Source organism: Hemibagrus wyckioides, linkage group LG21, assembly GCF_019097595.1.
Source record: "Hemibagrus wyckioides isolate EC202008001 linkage group LG21, SWU_Hwy_1.0, whole genome shotgun sequence".
Classification (NCBI taxonomy): Eukaryota; Metazoa; Chordata; class Actinopteri; order Siluriformes; family Bagridae; genus Hemibagrus; species Hemibagrus wyckioides.
In genome coordinates, this window is record NC_080730.1 from 18,053,735 (window position 1) to 18,070,966 (window position 17,232).

Here is a 17,232-nt window from a genome sequence, read left to right on the forward strand (position 1 = left end):
CCACTCCACAGTCTCCTCCACAGTCTCCTCCACAGTCTCCTCCACAGTCTCCTCTCCACTCCACAGTCTCCTCTCCACTCCACAGTCTCCACTCCACAGTCTCCTCTCCACTCCACAGTCTCCACTCCACAGTCTCCACTCCACAGTCTCCTCTCCACAGTCTCCACTCCACAGTCTCCTCTCCACTCCACAGTCTCCACTCCACAGTCTCCACTCCACAGTCTCCTCTCCACAGTCTCCTCTCCACTCCACAGTCTCCTCTCCACTCCACAGTCTCCACTCCACAGTCTCCTCTCCACTCCACAGTCTCCTCTCCACTCCACAGTCTCCTCTCCACTCCACAGTCTCCTCTCCACAGTCTCCACTCCACAGTCTCCTCTCCACTCCACAGTCTCCTCTCCACTCCACAGTCTCCTCTCCACTCCACAGTCTCCACTCCACAGTCTCCACTCCACAGTCTCCTCTCCACAGTCTCCTCTCCACTCCACAGTCTCCTCTCCACTCCACAGTCTCCTCCACAGTCTCCTCTCCACTCCACAGTCTCCTCTCCACTCCACAGTCTCCTCTCCACTCCACAGTCTCCTCTCCACTCCATAGTCTCCTCCACAGTCTCCTCTCCACTCCACAGTCTCCTCTCCACAGTCTCCTCTCCACTCCACAGTCTCCTCCACAGTCTCCTCCACAGTCTCCTCCACAGTCTCCTCCACAGGCTCACCTCAGGGACACCGAACCTCCCGGCCGGGTCGGATCTCCCGCTTTGTTTAGAAAGAGACATGTTTTTTTTCTTTCCTCCTCCACAGATAAAAGTGGTTCTCGTCACAGAGACACACAGGAGGCTCGCACTAGAGCCATTTATCAAGAGGAAAGTTTAAACGTTTCCTTTTAAAGAGCTGTGTATTAAATGTTTCGATTCACGGTGGTCTAGAAATCACAATCTTTTGCCGTTCTTTCTCAAACACTCCACACACACACACACACACACCATGGCCTTTAGAAGGAACTATAGAAAGTCAGCATGCGACTGAAGCGGTGGACGTGTGGGCTGCGGAAGTTCAGCTCCGCTGCTGTCACACATCTTTTTTCTTTCTTTTTCTGGTTGTGGTTTTGTGTTCTTTTGTCCATTCTTTCTCTGCAGGGAAGCATCAGTACATCAGGTTCCCGTCACTCACGTACACTTCCTCAAACCTGGAGCATTAAAAAAACAGAAGAAGGAGAATTTGGTAATTGATATGTGACTTAAATTTTTGTCCTCCGTTATTTAGTTCAGTGGATGTTATTCAGATTGTAGAGTTAGGTCTGAGATCTGGCAACCCTGATCATTCATCTTCACTTCATCATAATGCTTTATCATGATGGGGCGCCTGCTTATCACACAAGATCTCTCTCTCTCTCTCTCTCTCTCTCTCACACACACACACACACAAGCCCTATTGTTTCTGCTGGTGTTATGTGTGACTTCATTTTTTTCGACTAAACCTGCATGTTTAATCATTCTCCTTTCTGATCGGTCAGTAAGTGCAATTGTTTTTATGGTAACACCTTAGACAGGAAGTTTTTATTTACTTATTAACTCTAAGCAAGAGGAATAAAGAGAGCGTTGGTGAGAGAACGATTGTTTTGAGCCGCTATAACAGGTAATAACAGGAATTAACTTTTTTACAGACAATCCACTAAATTAAATGTCTCTAAATTAATTTAAGTTCAAATTTTATTTGTCAGATACACAATCATACATCGTACAACATGCAGGGAAATGGGTTTTTTTTATGACTGTCCTGTGATGGAAATAAAAATGTAAAACTGGAATATAAAATATAAGAAATACAATTTAAATGAAAATGTAAAACTGGAATATAAAATGAAACAAAATGAAAATTAAATAAAACTGTAAAACTAGAATATCAAACATAAGAAATTATTTAAATAAAAATTTTAAACTAGAATATAAAACAACAGAAGTAATTTAAATAAAAATATAAAACTATAATATAAAATAAAAAGATGCAATTTAAATAAAAATGTAAAACTAGAATATAAAAAATATAAAAATAGAATTTAAAAAATGTAAAACTAGAATATAAAAATGTAAGAAATGCAATTTAAATAAAATATAAATCTAGAAAATAAAAATATAAGAAAAACGATTTAAATAAAAATGTACAACTAGAATATAAATTATAAGAAATAATTTAAATAAAACTATAAAACTATAATATACAATTTAAAAAAATACAATTTAAATAAAAATGTAAAACTAGAATATAAAAAATATAAAAATAGAATTTAAAAAATGTAAAACTAAAATATAAAAATGTAAGAAATGCAATTTAAATAAAATATAAATCTGGAATATAAAAATATAAGAAAAACTATTTAAATAAAAATGTAAAACTAGAATATAAATCATAAGAAATAATTTAAATAAAAATGTAAGACTAGAATATAAAAATATAAGAAATACAATTTAAATAAAAATATGTATATATAAACATCTCCATGGCTAAATAGATAGATAGATAGATAGATAGATAGATAGATAGATAGATAGATAGATAGATAGATAGATAGATAGATAGATAGATAGATAGATAGATAGATACTTTATTCATCCCAAAGGGAAATTCAAAAATAGGAAGGAATATAACAAAAATACCAAAATACCCAAATTAGGGTACAAATATTAGGGTACAAATATAAAATATTACCAAATATAGCAGAATATAACAATATAACAAAATATTGCAGAAAAATACTAAAATACCCAAATTAGGGTACAAAAATATAACAAAAAATATATCAAATAACAAAATATAAAATATTACAGAATATAGCAGAATATAACAATATAACAAAATATAGCAGAAAAATACTAAATACGGAGATTTAGGAATAAATATGGAGAATTAGGTGAAAATATCCACCATATGTTCCTCAGACACATGATCCTGTATCACAGTACTGTATCACACAGCCACGCTTTAGGGAGCGTGAAGGGATTCATGACTGCATTACATGTTAAACTGAACACCAAGCATCTCAGTTCACAATGCTGGTCCACACACACACACACACACACACACACACACACACACAGAGTACACTATAGTAATGTAATAAGGATAAAGAGCAGAGCTTATGCTGCAGGCAAAGTATGCTTTCTACTAATGAGATGTGGTCAACACACACACACACACACACACACTACAATATACTACTACAAGCTAATATAGAAAATAGGGGTTTATATCAAATTTTCTCCACACACACACCCTGGTGTTTTAACATCCACAACAACTGGAAAACACCCCCATCTGAGCAGGTGCACCTGGCTCCTGCATTTCCGGTCAGGTATTTAATCCAGCATATAAACAACATTCACACTTCTGCTGCCTTACATGGAGAGAAGTTCACTGCAGGGCGTTCGGTGGAGAGGTGAAGTTGAAAAACTGAAGAAATGTCTCCATCTAGTGGTTAAAATATGACATTACAGCCTATTCTTTAGCTCAGAGCTGGTCAGTTCTTGTGTAAGGAAACAATAATTATAGCTTTGCTTCGCTTTTCAGTATAAAGACTTGAATATAAAGGGTTAGGATTAGGGTTAGACTAAATGAATTAGACTTAGACTTGGACTTTTTATTGATCATGACAGATTCATGAATGTGTAGTAGGTGATTTCTTCAGGTGAGAGTGTGTGCACAGACAACCGAGCTTGAGGTTGAAAAATTTATTAAAAGGTGGTTTCATCTGGCTGGTGACCGTGAGGGTGGCAGAAAAAGAAGAACACCTTTAACATTTTAATTTATTGCTTGGTTTCTGTAGTCTTTGTTATTTTTGCATTTTAAAGATTTGTTTTTATTTTACTGGTTTCTTATCTTTTTTTCCACTGTTTATTTTTCATGTTGAGATACCCCCCTTTCTGCATCAATAAAACATTCTGCTTTGAATTTGTGTAGTTTCATTCTTTTATTATACCTTGCATAATAAATATTATACAGGTCTGGGGTAAAGGTGGTGGCATTTTGGCTCTTGTCTGGCTGACACGTGTGGATTCTGGCACTGTTGTGGGTCAGTTATGGCTGATTTCTGGTGACATTGTGGAGTTGTGGCTGAGTTTTGGTCTGTTTCTGGTATCGGTCTGGTTGACTTTTGGCAAACCGCATTTGGGCCAGCTTCAGGCCATAATTCCATGAGGTATCTGGGCCAAACTTAGAGCAGAAACTCAGCCAGACTCGGCCCCGATCCGATTTTCTATCTGGATCCGCTTTATTTAAAAGGCTCACTTGCTTGTAATTGTGGAACTTCTGTGGTATTTTCCTTGATATGTATTTTAAAAAAAACTTTTATAATCTCATATTAAATAATAATTAAACTTTTAAAATCTTTAATAGTTGAGAGCATATCTTTACTTGGCCACAAGATGGTGGTTGATTAGTCCATACTGGGAGGTCTGGGTGTGAACTGGGGTGCTAACAAACCACTTCACATTCTCTTGGTGTGTGCTGGAGGAACATACCAGCATGGCAGAGGTTTTGTGCCTGTTTCGCTATTTTTCTATTGACCATTACTGACATTTTGTCTGTCTAGGAATGTATTTATCATGATGGATGTGAGATGTCTGGAAAAGGTCCCTCAGAAACTCTTGAAATAATTTGACCATACATAAAACAATGGATTTTGTGATCCTTTTCAATGTAAATAAAATTCATTATGTTAATATGTTAATTAAATAGTTTATTAAAGCAGCCCAGTACAGATTTGATAATGATTTTCGAAGGTAGTGTATAGTGTAGCATTGCTCCAGGTTTCTGTTGCTACAGAGTTTTATGCTGTTTATCTCATGGGGGTTTCATCAGGGTTGTCTGGTTTCTTCCTGCTTCACAAGAACACTGCTAAATGGGCCGGATGTATAAAAAAAGTCTGTTGATTCAGTGCAGGATGTATGTTTTCCAGATTGTGACAGCCCTGGAGACTTTCCATGATCAGGATGAAGTAGTTTCTCTTGATGGATTAAGGAACAAACAACTAATTTTATTTTTATGAAAAAAGAAAACCTAAGATGTAGACACTGGATCATTTTAATTTGCAGTTTGCTTCTCTCACCACCAGAGGGCGACATTTTAAACCGTATTTAAGCCTGTATACTAAAAATCATGTGACTATAACTTTACTCGCAATATAATCTTCAATTTTAAGGTTCAGCGTTCTAATTTTTAACTACCCAAGAAAAATACGATTCATGTTGTTTATACGAATCACGTTATTTATATAGAGAATGTGGAAAGTTCTTGAAGAGAAAGTGTTTACACAGTGAAGTGAAATTAGATCTAATGAACTGTTGTGTTGAGGACCAAGTGGACTTTAGACCATCATATAAGGCTGCAAATATGAGAGAGAGAGAGAGAGAGAGAGAAACTCAGAGATGGTGAAATTCATCATGGTGATGAATAAGGATGAGTGCAGATGAAGCCAGACTCTCCTGCTGTGACACAGCTATATTTAGGCAGCACACAGGCTGAGGATCAATATGTCACAGGTAGATATTTCATCTTGCAGCCGAGATGACAGACGTTTCTGTCTGGGTTCCTCTCACCTGTAACAGCGGAGCACCTGCGGTGAAAGGAGCACACGGCTGCACAAAGTGACTCAAGAGTAAAATTCGCAGCACTTTAAAGGTCTTGAAAGCAAAAGTTGTGTGTCATTTGGAAACTGATAGAAGATTCATTCCTAGTGGCTGAAAGGTTGTGATATATATAATGTCTTTGTAACAGACATAGAGCTGTAACTTTATTTTGAAGCATTCACAGATGAGAGAGTCTTCATGACTTTAGGAGATTTGTGGAAATCTTCTAGACAGAGAAAGAAGAAAGAGTTGGCAGATGTTACTGACACTGGATATAACGATTAATGTTAATATAAATATGCAAATGTATGACATCATTTATTTAATTAATAAATAAATAAAATGGCAAAGCAAATAATCATTAACCAAATGATGTGGTGTTGAGGGGAATAAAAATAATTAGGTTACAAAATAACAAAATAAAATAAAATGTATTATATATATATATATATATATATATATATATATATATATATATATATATATATATATATATATATATATATATATATGTATTGTAAGCACATAACATAAATTTAGATTTCAGTCACTGATATGAATGATATTGTTTTTATTTTAATTTATTTTTATTTTTTTTAAAGAGTTTGAATAGTTATTTAATAGTAATGAAGTCATTTTTCATCATTATTTAGTTTTAGTTTAGTACTCTAAGCGTACTTTAAATGAATTTCACTTTAAATATATAAAAATATAAAAAATAAACCTTATAAACATTTATTTTTTATTTATTTAATTTTTTGCAAAAATAATTTAAAAAAATACCGGCAACCTGACTCCTGGAAATAATGATAAACTTACATATTTGAACTGTTTATTAAACATGTGGATTGTTTTTATGATAAAATAAAGATGTGTTGTGAATGTATATATATATATATATATATAAATATAAAGAGATATTTTTAATGTATAAATATAAATATATATTTTATAACAGCGTAATAAAATGAGCTCAGAAAGCCCATCTCCTAGCTCCATCTCCTAGCTCCATCTCCTAGGTCCATCTCCTAGGTCCATCTCCTAGCTCCATCTCCTAGCTCCATCTCCTAGGTCCATCTCGACATCCTGGCCATTGGAATCGACAGATTGGAGGCAGGACTCTTTTTGTGTTTTTTGTGTGACGTCAATAATCCGCGACCGTGGCGCAAACATGGCTGCGTCCTTCATCAGCGTGTTTTGTTTGTAGCACAGATCCGTGTGAAAAACATGTCAATATGCGGCGCGTTGTAAAGTTACCAATGTAGGGAGTTTGTTTATGGTGAGAAGAGAAACCTGGAGCTTCACAGGACATGGAGAGACGAGAGTTTATAGCATCGCTTGTGGTAATAAAGCGAGTTTAATCTGTTACACACGTCGCTTTCTAGATGACTTCATAGGGGGGTTCAGATAATGTCTTTAACTCTCTTTATGTTTGTACATTTATTTCTGTAAGTCTGTAAATGATTCTCCTGCCGATTCTATTCTTTATTTGTTTATTTAAATTATTATTATTATTATTATTATTTTTTACAATTTTATTTATTTGTACTTATTTAATTAAAAATTCACACATTTTTAATCGGTAATCCATTCTTCTGACTTTTTTTTAATTTCTTGTTTTTTTGTCGTACTTTATTATTATATTTTATATATAAATTATACTTTATATATTTTTATATTATACTATGTTTATATTTTTTATATTATTATATATTTTATACTATTATACTTCATTTTATTTATATTTATTTGTACTTATTTAATTGAAAATACATATTTTTTAATCGGTAATCCATTCTTTTCCCTTTTTTTTTGTTTTTAATTTCTTGTTCTTTTTCGTACGTTTTGTTAAATATTTATATAATGTTTTATTTTTATTTATTTCATTATCTTTCAGCTCAGTTTCAGATGGAAACTTGGCTTATTCATTTTTAGGTGAAACTTTTATTAAGTCTGGTCAGTGTCTTTAAGCATCTTTATATTAACAAAGAAAAGCAAACCCAGACCATATCTGTCTTTATTTGCCATAAACTTCAGCTTGACTGAAATGCATTTTTTCATGTCTGTTTCCTCTGGTTTTCCTCAGACGTTAGATAGCCTGCTGAATTCTTTCCTTTTATTCACTCACTTTTGCCACACTTGGAAAAATGAGTACAGATTTCATGTGAGTTAGATGTACATCTGTTGTATGCAAATGACATGTAAATGTGGGGCTAGTGGGCGGGAACCTGATTCGATCCCGCTAATTTCTGTGCAGCTTTGACGAACATGTGGAAATGTCCTTCTAAAATATCTTTCATTTGTCTTTTTCTGTCTCCCAGGCTGGAGGATGTGCAGGCATGTGTGTCGACCTCACACTCTTCCCTCTGGACACCATTAAGACACGGTTACAGAGTCAGCAGGGCTTCCACAAGGCCGGGGGATTCAGGGGCATCTATGCCGGCGTGCCCTCTGCTGCCGTGGGATCTTTTCCGAATGGTACGCTTCACTATTTATTTTTAACTTGCAGCATAAAATGACAGATTTTCACTTCATGAGCTCATGCAGTCTGTGAATAAACCGTGTGTTTTTGGTTTTAGCTGCTGCCTTCTTCGTCACGTATGAAAGCACCAAGTCTGTGCTCTCGGGCTGTTTCTCCTCACGCATGGCTCCGGTCACACACATGATTGCTGCGTCGCTCGGAGAAATCGTACGTTCTCTTTCTTCTCTCTTGATTTCTAATTTTTCCTAAATTTCCCTTGCCTTAGAGTGCTCTTCAGATGATTGTTAAACCTTTATGACAGAACCTTGGGCTGGGAGCGGGGCGATAAAGGATTAAAACCAGAAAATTTCTCTTATTTCTGAAACATAAACATTGCAAAACGATGTCTTAGATAATTAATTAAATAAAAAATGCTCTATACAGAGGTTTAATATTGCAGAGTGAACCAATATCTTTAATTCACCATATCTTTAATGAAAATAAATAAATAATACATTTATATTCTTCAAAAATAATACATAACATCCTCCAGAAAACATCCTCCATTGAATAAACAGTCTTACAAACCCAGATAAAACGACTGATTCAGACACAATGCGTCATTTTAACCTGAATTAGGGCTCCAAAGGCGGCTAAAATGACATCGCTTCTTTCTCGGGTGCAGTAGGTCTCAGGTTTGTGGGGTTGGTGTTGACTGAAAACTACTGAAGAGCTTGTTGTAATTGTTTTAGCATGGCTGTGTCCAAGTATAATGTATTATGCATGTCAGTCGTTTCTTCTCCAGAATTGTCTGTCAGTTTGCTTTCTGGCTTGTGCACTTTTGCACATCTGGCCTTCAAACAGTGCAGTTGCATTAATTATATAATTAATACATTAATAGATTGGTGATTCCCATGATACAGATCATCACAATATTGTTATACCGATAAAAAAAAATCACGTCCTGTTTCACGTCCAGGTTGTATCACTACAACATATGGAAAAGTGCAGGGGGGGATACTTATGCAAGCCTCTGCAGCCGTGATGTCTCCCAGAATAATTCAGGATTATAACGCAGCCCTCGTACGCCGTGGCGTCCTCAGTGAAGTGAGCAGACGGAAGCCGGCAGTGGGTTTAATGTGAGTTGAGGGTGAGGTCAGCCCTCAGTTTAACCCTTCGCCTGCCTCACAGAGACTTACCCACTTCAAAGTGCGGATTTAGCGCCGCAGATCCGAGCCTGTATCCCTGTGAGCTGGGAAGGAGCTTCACCAAATCCTGTAATCTGAGGTGTTAGGGATTAAAGCAGCCACGCTCGGGTCATCCGGAGAGCAGGGCGAAGGCGCATCGTTGGGGGAAATCGGGTCGTCTCTCACACTTCACGCTTTTGTAACAAAACAGACGGGTGTTTGTTGCAGTCATGTGTCTGATTATCTGTTCATCGCATTATACAGTCATTATCATCACGTTTCCTGCTTTCCCACCCGGACTGAATGTTGGCTGAACTCCACGCTCTGGGATTTGTACGGACTCTCGTGGGCTCAGCGTTACGCCGTCGATCGAAAGCAGACCGAGTTTCTGCACTTCAGAGGTTCAGAGACTGAACTCTTCACCTCAGAGTCCTGAACTTACTTCAGAAGTCACACAAAACTTCACCAAATGTGTCTCCATCAAAAGACACTTTTAGTGTTTGTGTTCATCGTGATGAAATTTCTGAATACTCAGTACAGATTTATGGTTCAGCTAGTTAGCTAAAAAAATCATTATAGTACTGAAGTTTAATTATGTAGCACTTTTCATACTAAACTGCAGCTCCGGTTTATTTACAGTGTGAAGGAAAAGACAGAGGAAATAAAATCAATTAAATGTCAGTCATAATTAAAATGCAAACTATATAAATTGTGAAAAACATGAAATGTGCGTGCATGTGCATGCAAATCTATGTACATACACTTCATTACACCACCTGTAACAGAATACCCCCAAGAAGAGTACGTAAAAACCCAAGAGCCAATCAGGTTGTAGTATGCCAATGAAACACTAGTTCGCTACGTAAAAGGGGCGGAGCTTCTCTGATTTGCATATTCATTGCTCTCGAGTCTGAATTGTTCGCGCTTCTCCGTCTTTTTCCAGGTGTTTTAAAGTATTTCGTTTTATCTTTATTTTATGAATGTTCCTAAAATCTTTCACGACAGGTCTTTTCTCTGAAAGCATGCACCAAAAAAAAGATTTTTCCTGACCTTCCCCAAGGACTTTGTGCAATTAATAATTGAAAAACATGATATCCGTGTTAAACCTCTTGCACTGTCAGTGCAGTATTGTGTGTGTGTGTGTGTGTCTTCACCCTAGGCATTCTCTACAATAAAGAATGCCCTGTATGATGGGGTCTGTCAGGGATGGAGCAGGCCGTTATCTAGCCATTATATCAGATTTATCTTCATTCCCGTTCACTCGACGTTCCCTGCGAGAGCTCATTTGTCAAGCCGAAAGATTCCCGAAAGCGGAGCGAAAATATTCCGTGTGCCCATCTCACCTCGGAGAGCTTGCTGGCATCCACCCAACGTGCCACAGCGTATAAGCCCCAACTCGACCCGGGCCGAGAGGCGGTGTGTGATTTATCACGCGAGTGTTCCTGTAAGCTCTGGGCTGCGTCCCGGTTTCATCCCGGGCCACCCAGAGCTCCGTCATCCAGACCACGGGGGTCAAAGTGTAGGCAGATGATCCTAATTTGAACTGGCAGATGGAAAATGTTATGTGTCTGCATAAGTAATGGTGCTATTACAGCCCAAGCGGTGGCTGTCGTGGCCAGATATTGCTATTTTTTTTTTTTTCCACCGGCAGATGGATATTCAAAGGCAGCTCTGCTCGGCGCCCCCCTTAGGGAGAGCTGCAGGTGAGGCAGAATTGATTTTTTACTTGCTTTTATTCCTCACCTCTTATTGCCTTACGTGCACACGGCAGCCACTGGGCGCATTTTTTATCTTTCAACAAGAACTTGTCGTTTGGAAAAAGATCCAATTCACATCCGATTTTTCCAAAAGTGTAAACAAGTAAGAGAGAAGACAAAGAAGCTGGTGTTTTGTCACATGAATGAAGGAGGGAGGGAGAGAATAAGGGAAAGAAGGGAAGGCGGAATGGAGAGACAAATGAAGTAAAAGAAGGAATAATGAGAGGGAGTAAGGAAGGCGAGAGAGGAAAGATGGAAAGAGAAAAAAGTGAGAAACAGTAGAGGAAAGGTAGTAGTGAGATTCATGAAGGAGGGTAATAGAGAGACAAAGGAAGTAAAAAAAGAAAGTGACAAAGGAGTGAAGGAGAAAGAGAGATGAAGGAAGGAAGGTGAGAGGAAATAATGAAAAAGGGAAAAGAAGAGGAAGGGAGTGAGAGATTTTTTTTAAAATAAACACGCTGAAATCAGAGTTAATGTGAATTTAACGGCTTCAGCTTCCTGGGCTAACGTGAGCTCTGAGTTCACGTGTTTTCAGTCAGATCTGCTGGAACTTCTGGATCTTGCTGGAACTTCGCTGCAGTATCCGAAAACGACTCTTCATGAGTTCCCGCCTCTCAGCTACGACACTCCTTTATACACTCCTCCATCATCATTCAGCTGCTTCCTTTCCTGTGTTGCTGATTCTTGGCCAGTTCCTGCTGTGAGGATTTGGCTCCTGCTAAAGTGTGATGTCTCGTCAGATATCCACCGTCTAATTAATGCTGCCTAGAGTAAATAAAGATGAATAACTGAGTGAATGAGAAGACACAGCCAATAAATTCATCATAAAGCTAAAACCTGTTAAAGTTTATTGTCTGCTTAACGTTGCTGTTCTTTCTGTCTTTATTTATTTTTAAGCTGCACTTAATCTTAAACAAGGAAGAAAATTGAACATCTGAAATGTTTTCTTAATGCCTCCCTGACAATCTGGCAACCCGGGTTCTTTTTTTTTTTTTTTTAACCTCCCCGCTGCTTTGTGTAAATTATCCAGAAATAAACAATGTCCCTAATTCATCTGATCTATTATACCATCTCTCAGGGGTAGCTTTTAAATTGCCTCTCGCCCCCACCCTTCAATTAAAGCAGGAATTGCTTGTCATATCTACTTCCCTCCCTGTTTAGCGCCGTAATTTTTGACCCTTCGGAGAATTAAACGTGGAGACTTGATGAACGGCGCTTTATAAAACAATAACGTGGATGGGAAAACGGGAACGGTAATGAGCTCATGTAAACGTCTCCTGTCAGCTAGGGGTAAAGTCAGCTGCAGTGGATGGGTTCGGCCACCGAGGGGCACTCCGGCTACATGGCTTGGGAGAGGTTTCCTTTACCTCTTTAAGACCATGTGGTACTCTGGTTATTTCAGAGTTGAATAAAGACGACACTTTCTTTAGAGTGTGTGTTATGTTTTAAAGAAAGAATGTAAAATATTATTAGGAACTCAGATATAAAATATATTAAAACTAATCTGATAAATTTAGCATCCAGTCAAATACACTAAAAAAGCTCTGTAAAAACAGTTAGTGATTTTGCAGCTTAGTTAGTGATTGGTGGGAATTTTTTCTCTACGATTAAGCTATAAAAATATTATTATTAAACTTACGTTTTTTGTATGTGTGTTGTCTTGTCACTCACGTGCAGGTTGCGTGTCTGATCCGAGTCCCGACAGAAGTGGTGAAGCAGAGAGTTCAGGCCTCTCCCTCTCTCCACACACACCATGTCCTGCTAGCCACTCTGCGCGAGGAGGTACACACACACACACACATGAAAACACACCTAGTCTCTCACCATATATCTACACAAACACACACACACACATACATCATACACATGCTATTGTATAGAGCTATAGGTAACTCATGAGGAGGATGAATAGATGCATACACTCCATATATAGGCATATAGACAAGCTGCTTTCATATTTCTGACTTTTTTCCCGTTTTATATATTAAGCGTTCTTGTGTGCAGGGGGTCCGGGGACTCTACCGGGGATTTGGCAGTACAGTACTCCGAGAGGTAAGACCCACTTATGTCTAATATCCACTTGTCATACCTGTTCTAATTCTGTCCTTGTTGACCCTTCATGCACTGTGCACTCTGTACGCACCCTGTACCGTATATGGTCAGTGTTTTGGACAACGGTAGCTTATTGGGCTCATCTGATTGGGGTTTCTAATGATTTTTGTTTTCCTGGTCATCTGTTTTGTGGCTTAAATTATTCCAGTCCTCAGCTCATATGGAAAGAGCAATTTAATCTCTTGTTTTTTGCTCCATTCTTGTGTTATGGAGAACAAGAGATGTAATTAGGTGATGCACAGTGTTGGATAGATTGTTGGACTAGGGGATGGACTTGAATGATGGATTGATGGAGGGATTGATAGTCTGATGGATCTATATGTGTGTTGACTCATGCATGGATTGGAGGAGGGATTGGTGAAGGGGTCGGTGGAGGGATTGGTGGATAGATAGAGGGATTAGTGGAGGGTTTGGTGGATTGATGGACTAATGGAGGGGTTGGTGAATTGGTGGACTGGTGGATGGGTTGGTTGGAGGGGTTGGTAAATTCTTGGAGGGACTGGTGGATTGATGGACTGATGGAGGGGTTGGTGAATCGGCAGACTGGTGAATGGATGGACTAGATGTCATTGGAATGAATAAAAAGATAAAAGTAGATTAACAGATATAATGGTTTTCTGGTAAGTTCGCCTTTTTTTCAGAAGCATCTTTATAATAAAATGTGCTCAGAACATCCTGGAGTGGTTTAAGCAGATTTCTAGTTTCTTTTCTACACAGAACATTCTAGAAAAGCCCAAATTCCTGTTAGCTGGAACAGTGGAGTTTGGCTCCTTATCTGATCAGGGACAACTTAAATAATGGGGCAAAAAACAAATATCTTTTCTCCCTGCTAAACAGCAGAGACACTCTGATTACTAGTTTCAACACTGTAGTACATATTAATGACCTTTTAGTGATTAGAAAGTACTAAATCAGAGTTTTGCATCTTGGAGTATCGATTTTGCTTATTTAGGAGTTACCCACAGGATTTTTTTTTACCCAAGTCTCATCTCTGTTTTATTTTCTCCACTCATCTTGTATTAGAAATGTGTCTAATTAATTAGAAATTAGAAAAAGACGGGCCGAGAGGTGAAATTAAGCAGCGCGGTGATGAGGCCGACCTCAAATATGGATCGCTCGTCTTCTCCCTCCTGCTTGTGCTCACCGGCTCTTTCTTTTGCTCTTTGATGAATCCTGGTGTGCTGTGTGATAATGCTTTAATGAAGGCTGACAGAGAGATACACTCTTTTATTCTCTTTTTCTCCCCCTCATGCTTCATGCGAGAGAGGGAGAGGGAGGGGGAGATTGTTGTTTCTTAATGTCACAGGTTTCAGAAAAGAGAATGAAAAAGAACTTTTGGTCTACATGAAGGTGACACTATTTTGCGTGTGTGTGTGTGTGTGTGTGTGTGTGTGTGTGTGTGTGTGAACACTCCCACACCGCCGGGTGATCCTGTACCTATTTTCCGCCTCACTTAACCCACAATATTCCATCTGGACATGCCGTTTGGGGCAAGGGACGGCGCGGTTGTGTGATTTCTCCGGAGCTTTCAGAATAAATGAATACATTTGGATGGCAGCAGAACGATTTCCCAGCATGCCGCAGGCTCTGGCGAGGCGCCGTTGGGATCATCCCGATGATGGTCGGTGACGTGTGTCACAGAGCTCATTTGTTTCCTCAGCTTTCGTTATCTTCTCCGGGGCTGTGGCCCTGTCAGGATAAGTTTGTTTAGTCTGAACGTCTTTAATTAGAGTAGCTTTCAATTGGTTAATTAATTGGAGGCTTCAGTCTGCATCCATGAAGCAGCACTGACCTGGGATCAGACTGTAGGCAGGAGATATGTGTAGAGTGTGATTACTCATGTGGACACATGAAACGACCACATTTTATAGTACGAGATGCTGTGTGTCTTGGTTTGATGTTTCATAATGGTGTACAGTTGTGTACTATTGATCAGTAGTGATGAGGATGAAGATCTCTTGATGGATGGATAAAAGGATCACAGCTGGGATGGATGGACAGTGGTTGGGACGGATGGATGGATAGCTGAATGGACTGCAACATGGATGGAAGGATGGATCACATCTGGGATGGATCGATGGACTGCGACTGGGATGGATGGATAGATGGATGGATCACAGCTGGGATGGATGGATAGGTGGATGGACTGTGATATAAGGGATGGACTGTGACATGGATGGATGAAAGGATGGATGGATCACAGCTGGGATGGATGCATGGACTGGAACTGGGATGGATGGAGGGATAATTGGACTACTGTTAGGATAAATGTACAGATACATTGAAGGAGTGATGGGTCACTGGATGGAAGTACCACAGCTTAGATGGTTGGATGAAAGGATTGAATAGCTGGACTATATCTTGAATGCTTGTGTTGACAGATGGATGGATTTATGGAAGGATGGATAGATAGATGCTCTAATGGATGGAACATGTATTAAAAATGGAATAAGACTTGATTTGTTTAGCATAATATTGATTGTTTTTAAATGATTGAGGTAAAAGTAAAATTCTAGGGGAGAGATGGATGGATGGGTGGTTGGTTGTTTTGGTAGACTGATGAATGGATTGGCTAAAACTCTGATCAATGGATTTATAAGGCCAGTTAGAATGAATGAGTCAGTTGCTGGATTATAGCTAGGATGGCTTGTTGGATTAATGGATGGATAGATGAATGTTCTGCAACTTGGTCTGATGGATACACAGAGCTTTATAAACTTTCACTGACGATGCTGAAGGCTTCTGTCTCGTTTGGTTGAGGTTTAGTGGTGCACTGTAGACATTTGCACTGTGACTGGAGGTGGAGGTTTACTTCTGTATCTTGCCACTAGAGGGCAGAATAAGATCAACACTGAGAGACGATAAGGATCAGCTGAAAAGCCCTGCGGATCAATAGCATCTTTTAAAAATAAAGCTTTAATTAATCAAACGGGTCAACAGGAGTTGATTGTTGATTTGGAATGCTAATTACAGATGAACTCCTGAACTTTGTTTTCTTTGTTTTGAAAGTGAACTGCTTGAAGCTTGGGGTAAACGAAAGAACTTTCTTTAGATGTAAGGAATCTGAGAGTTAGACAATGGGAGAGACGATATCGGAGCCGCAGCATTCAGGAAAGGGGGCGATGATAAATAAGAAGTCCGCTTGACCTGATCTCTTGAGTTAGGAAGGCTCTGCCCCACAGCACTTTACTCAAACTGATCAGACATTAGGATAAGAAAGGAGGGTGAGGGAATGGGAGAGCGAGGAGAGGAGAGGAGAGGAGAGGGTCTGAGCTGGCAGCAGTAACACTTGAAGAATGTTGTTATGAAACACCTCAGCCTGGAGTGCTGATCCTGCCAGAAATGATCCTGAACCACTGTCCAAAACCCCACTCATACTCGCACATGAATCGCTTATGACTGCACCGCTGGCTTGCACAGAACTGCTTCTGACATGACCGAGACATGATGCATTGGCTTATTGTTCTTTTTTCTTTTCTTTCTTTTTTTTTTTTACACTACCATATTAAAGTCTGCAACCCATTTTAAAGGAGTAGTTTGCATTGAGCCTATTTGAGGGTCAGAAATATGTAAAGAAAAGCATAAAATCTAGCGAAATCTATTAAACACTGGTTTACCATATGATCATATAATTTAAGGTCTATATCCCATTTTAAAGGAGCTGTTTGTATGGCAGAGCTGATCAATGCCGTTCAAGTCAAATTTTCAGGGCCTTAAAAATGTGAACGAAATATCTAATAAGATGCATAACGCTATCATTAAAATGAACATATGATTAAAGTCTATTTTAAAGGAGCAGTTTGTAAAAAAAAAAAAATAGTGAAAGATCTGATCAGCTTGCATATGGCCATGAAAGAAGTATTTCAGGGCCTGAAATATTTAAAGAGACTGTAAATCTAACAAGATCGATTGCATGGCAGGTTCCTAAGGTACCTTAAATGATCACGAGATTTAGGCCTATTTTAAAGGAAGTGTTTGTAGGGAGAAGTGGAAGAGCTGATCATGATATTCAAGCTGGAGGTGGAGCATAATATTAATAAATATAAATATTCCCAACTTCTGACTATGACAAAGCCTGCTGAAAACAATGGAAAA

The 17,232-nt window shown here is 38.6% G+C and overlaps 1 protein-coding gene across 2 annotated transcripts in view; it reads left to right on the top strand.

Moving 5' to 3' along the window:
- Positions 1 to 6,783: 6,783 nt before the first annotated feature.
- slc25a26 (solute carrier family 25 member 26) overlaps positions 6,784 to 17,232 on the top strand; it is a 34,296-nt gene continuing 23,847 nt past the window's right edge. Inside the window, exons 1-5 of one of the 2 annotated variants that reach the window (XM_058373259.1) lie at positions 6,784 to 6,963; positions 7,942 to 8,098; positions 8,200 to 8,309; positions 12,703 to 12,807; positions 13,030 to 13,077. In XM_058373259.1, the coding sequence (XP_058229242.1) occupies positions 6,931 to 6,963; positions 7,942 to 8,098; positions 8,200 to 8,309; positions 12,703 to 12,807; positions 13,030 to 13,077 (453 nt within the window). In that variant the 5' untranslated portion in view covers positions 6,784 to 6,930. Of the gene's footprint in view, positions 6,964 to 7,711; positions 7,785 to 7,941; positions 8,099 to 8,199; positions 8,310 to 12,702; positions 12,808 to 13,029; positions 13,078 to 17,232 lie in introns of those variants that run through there. The other variant, XM_058373260.1, reaches the window with a different exon arrangement.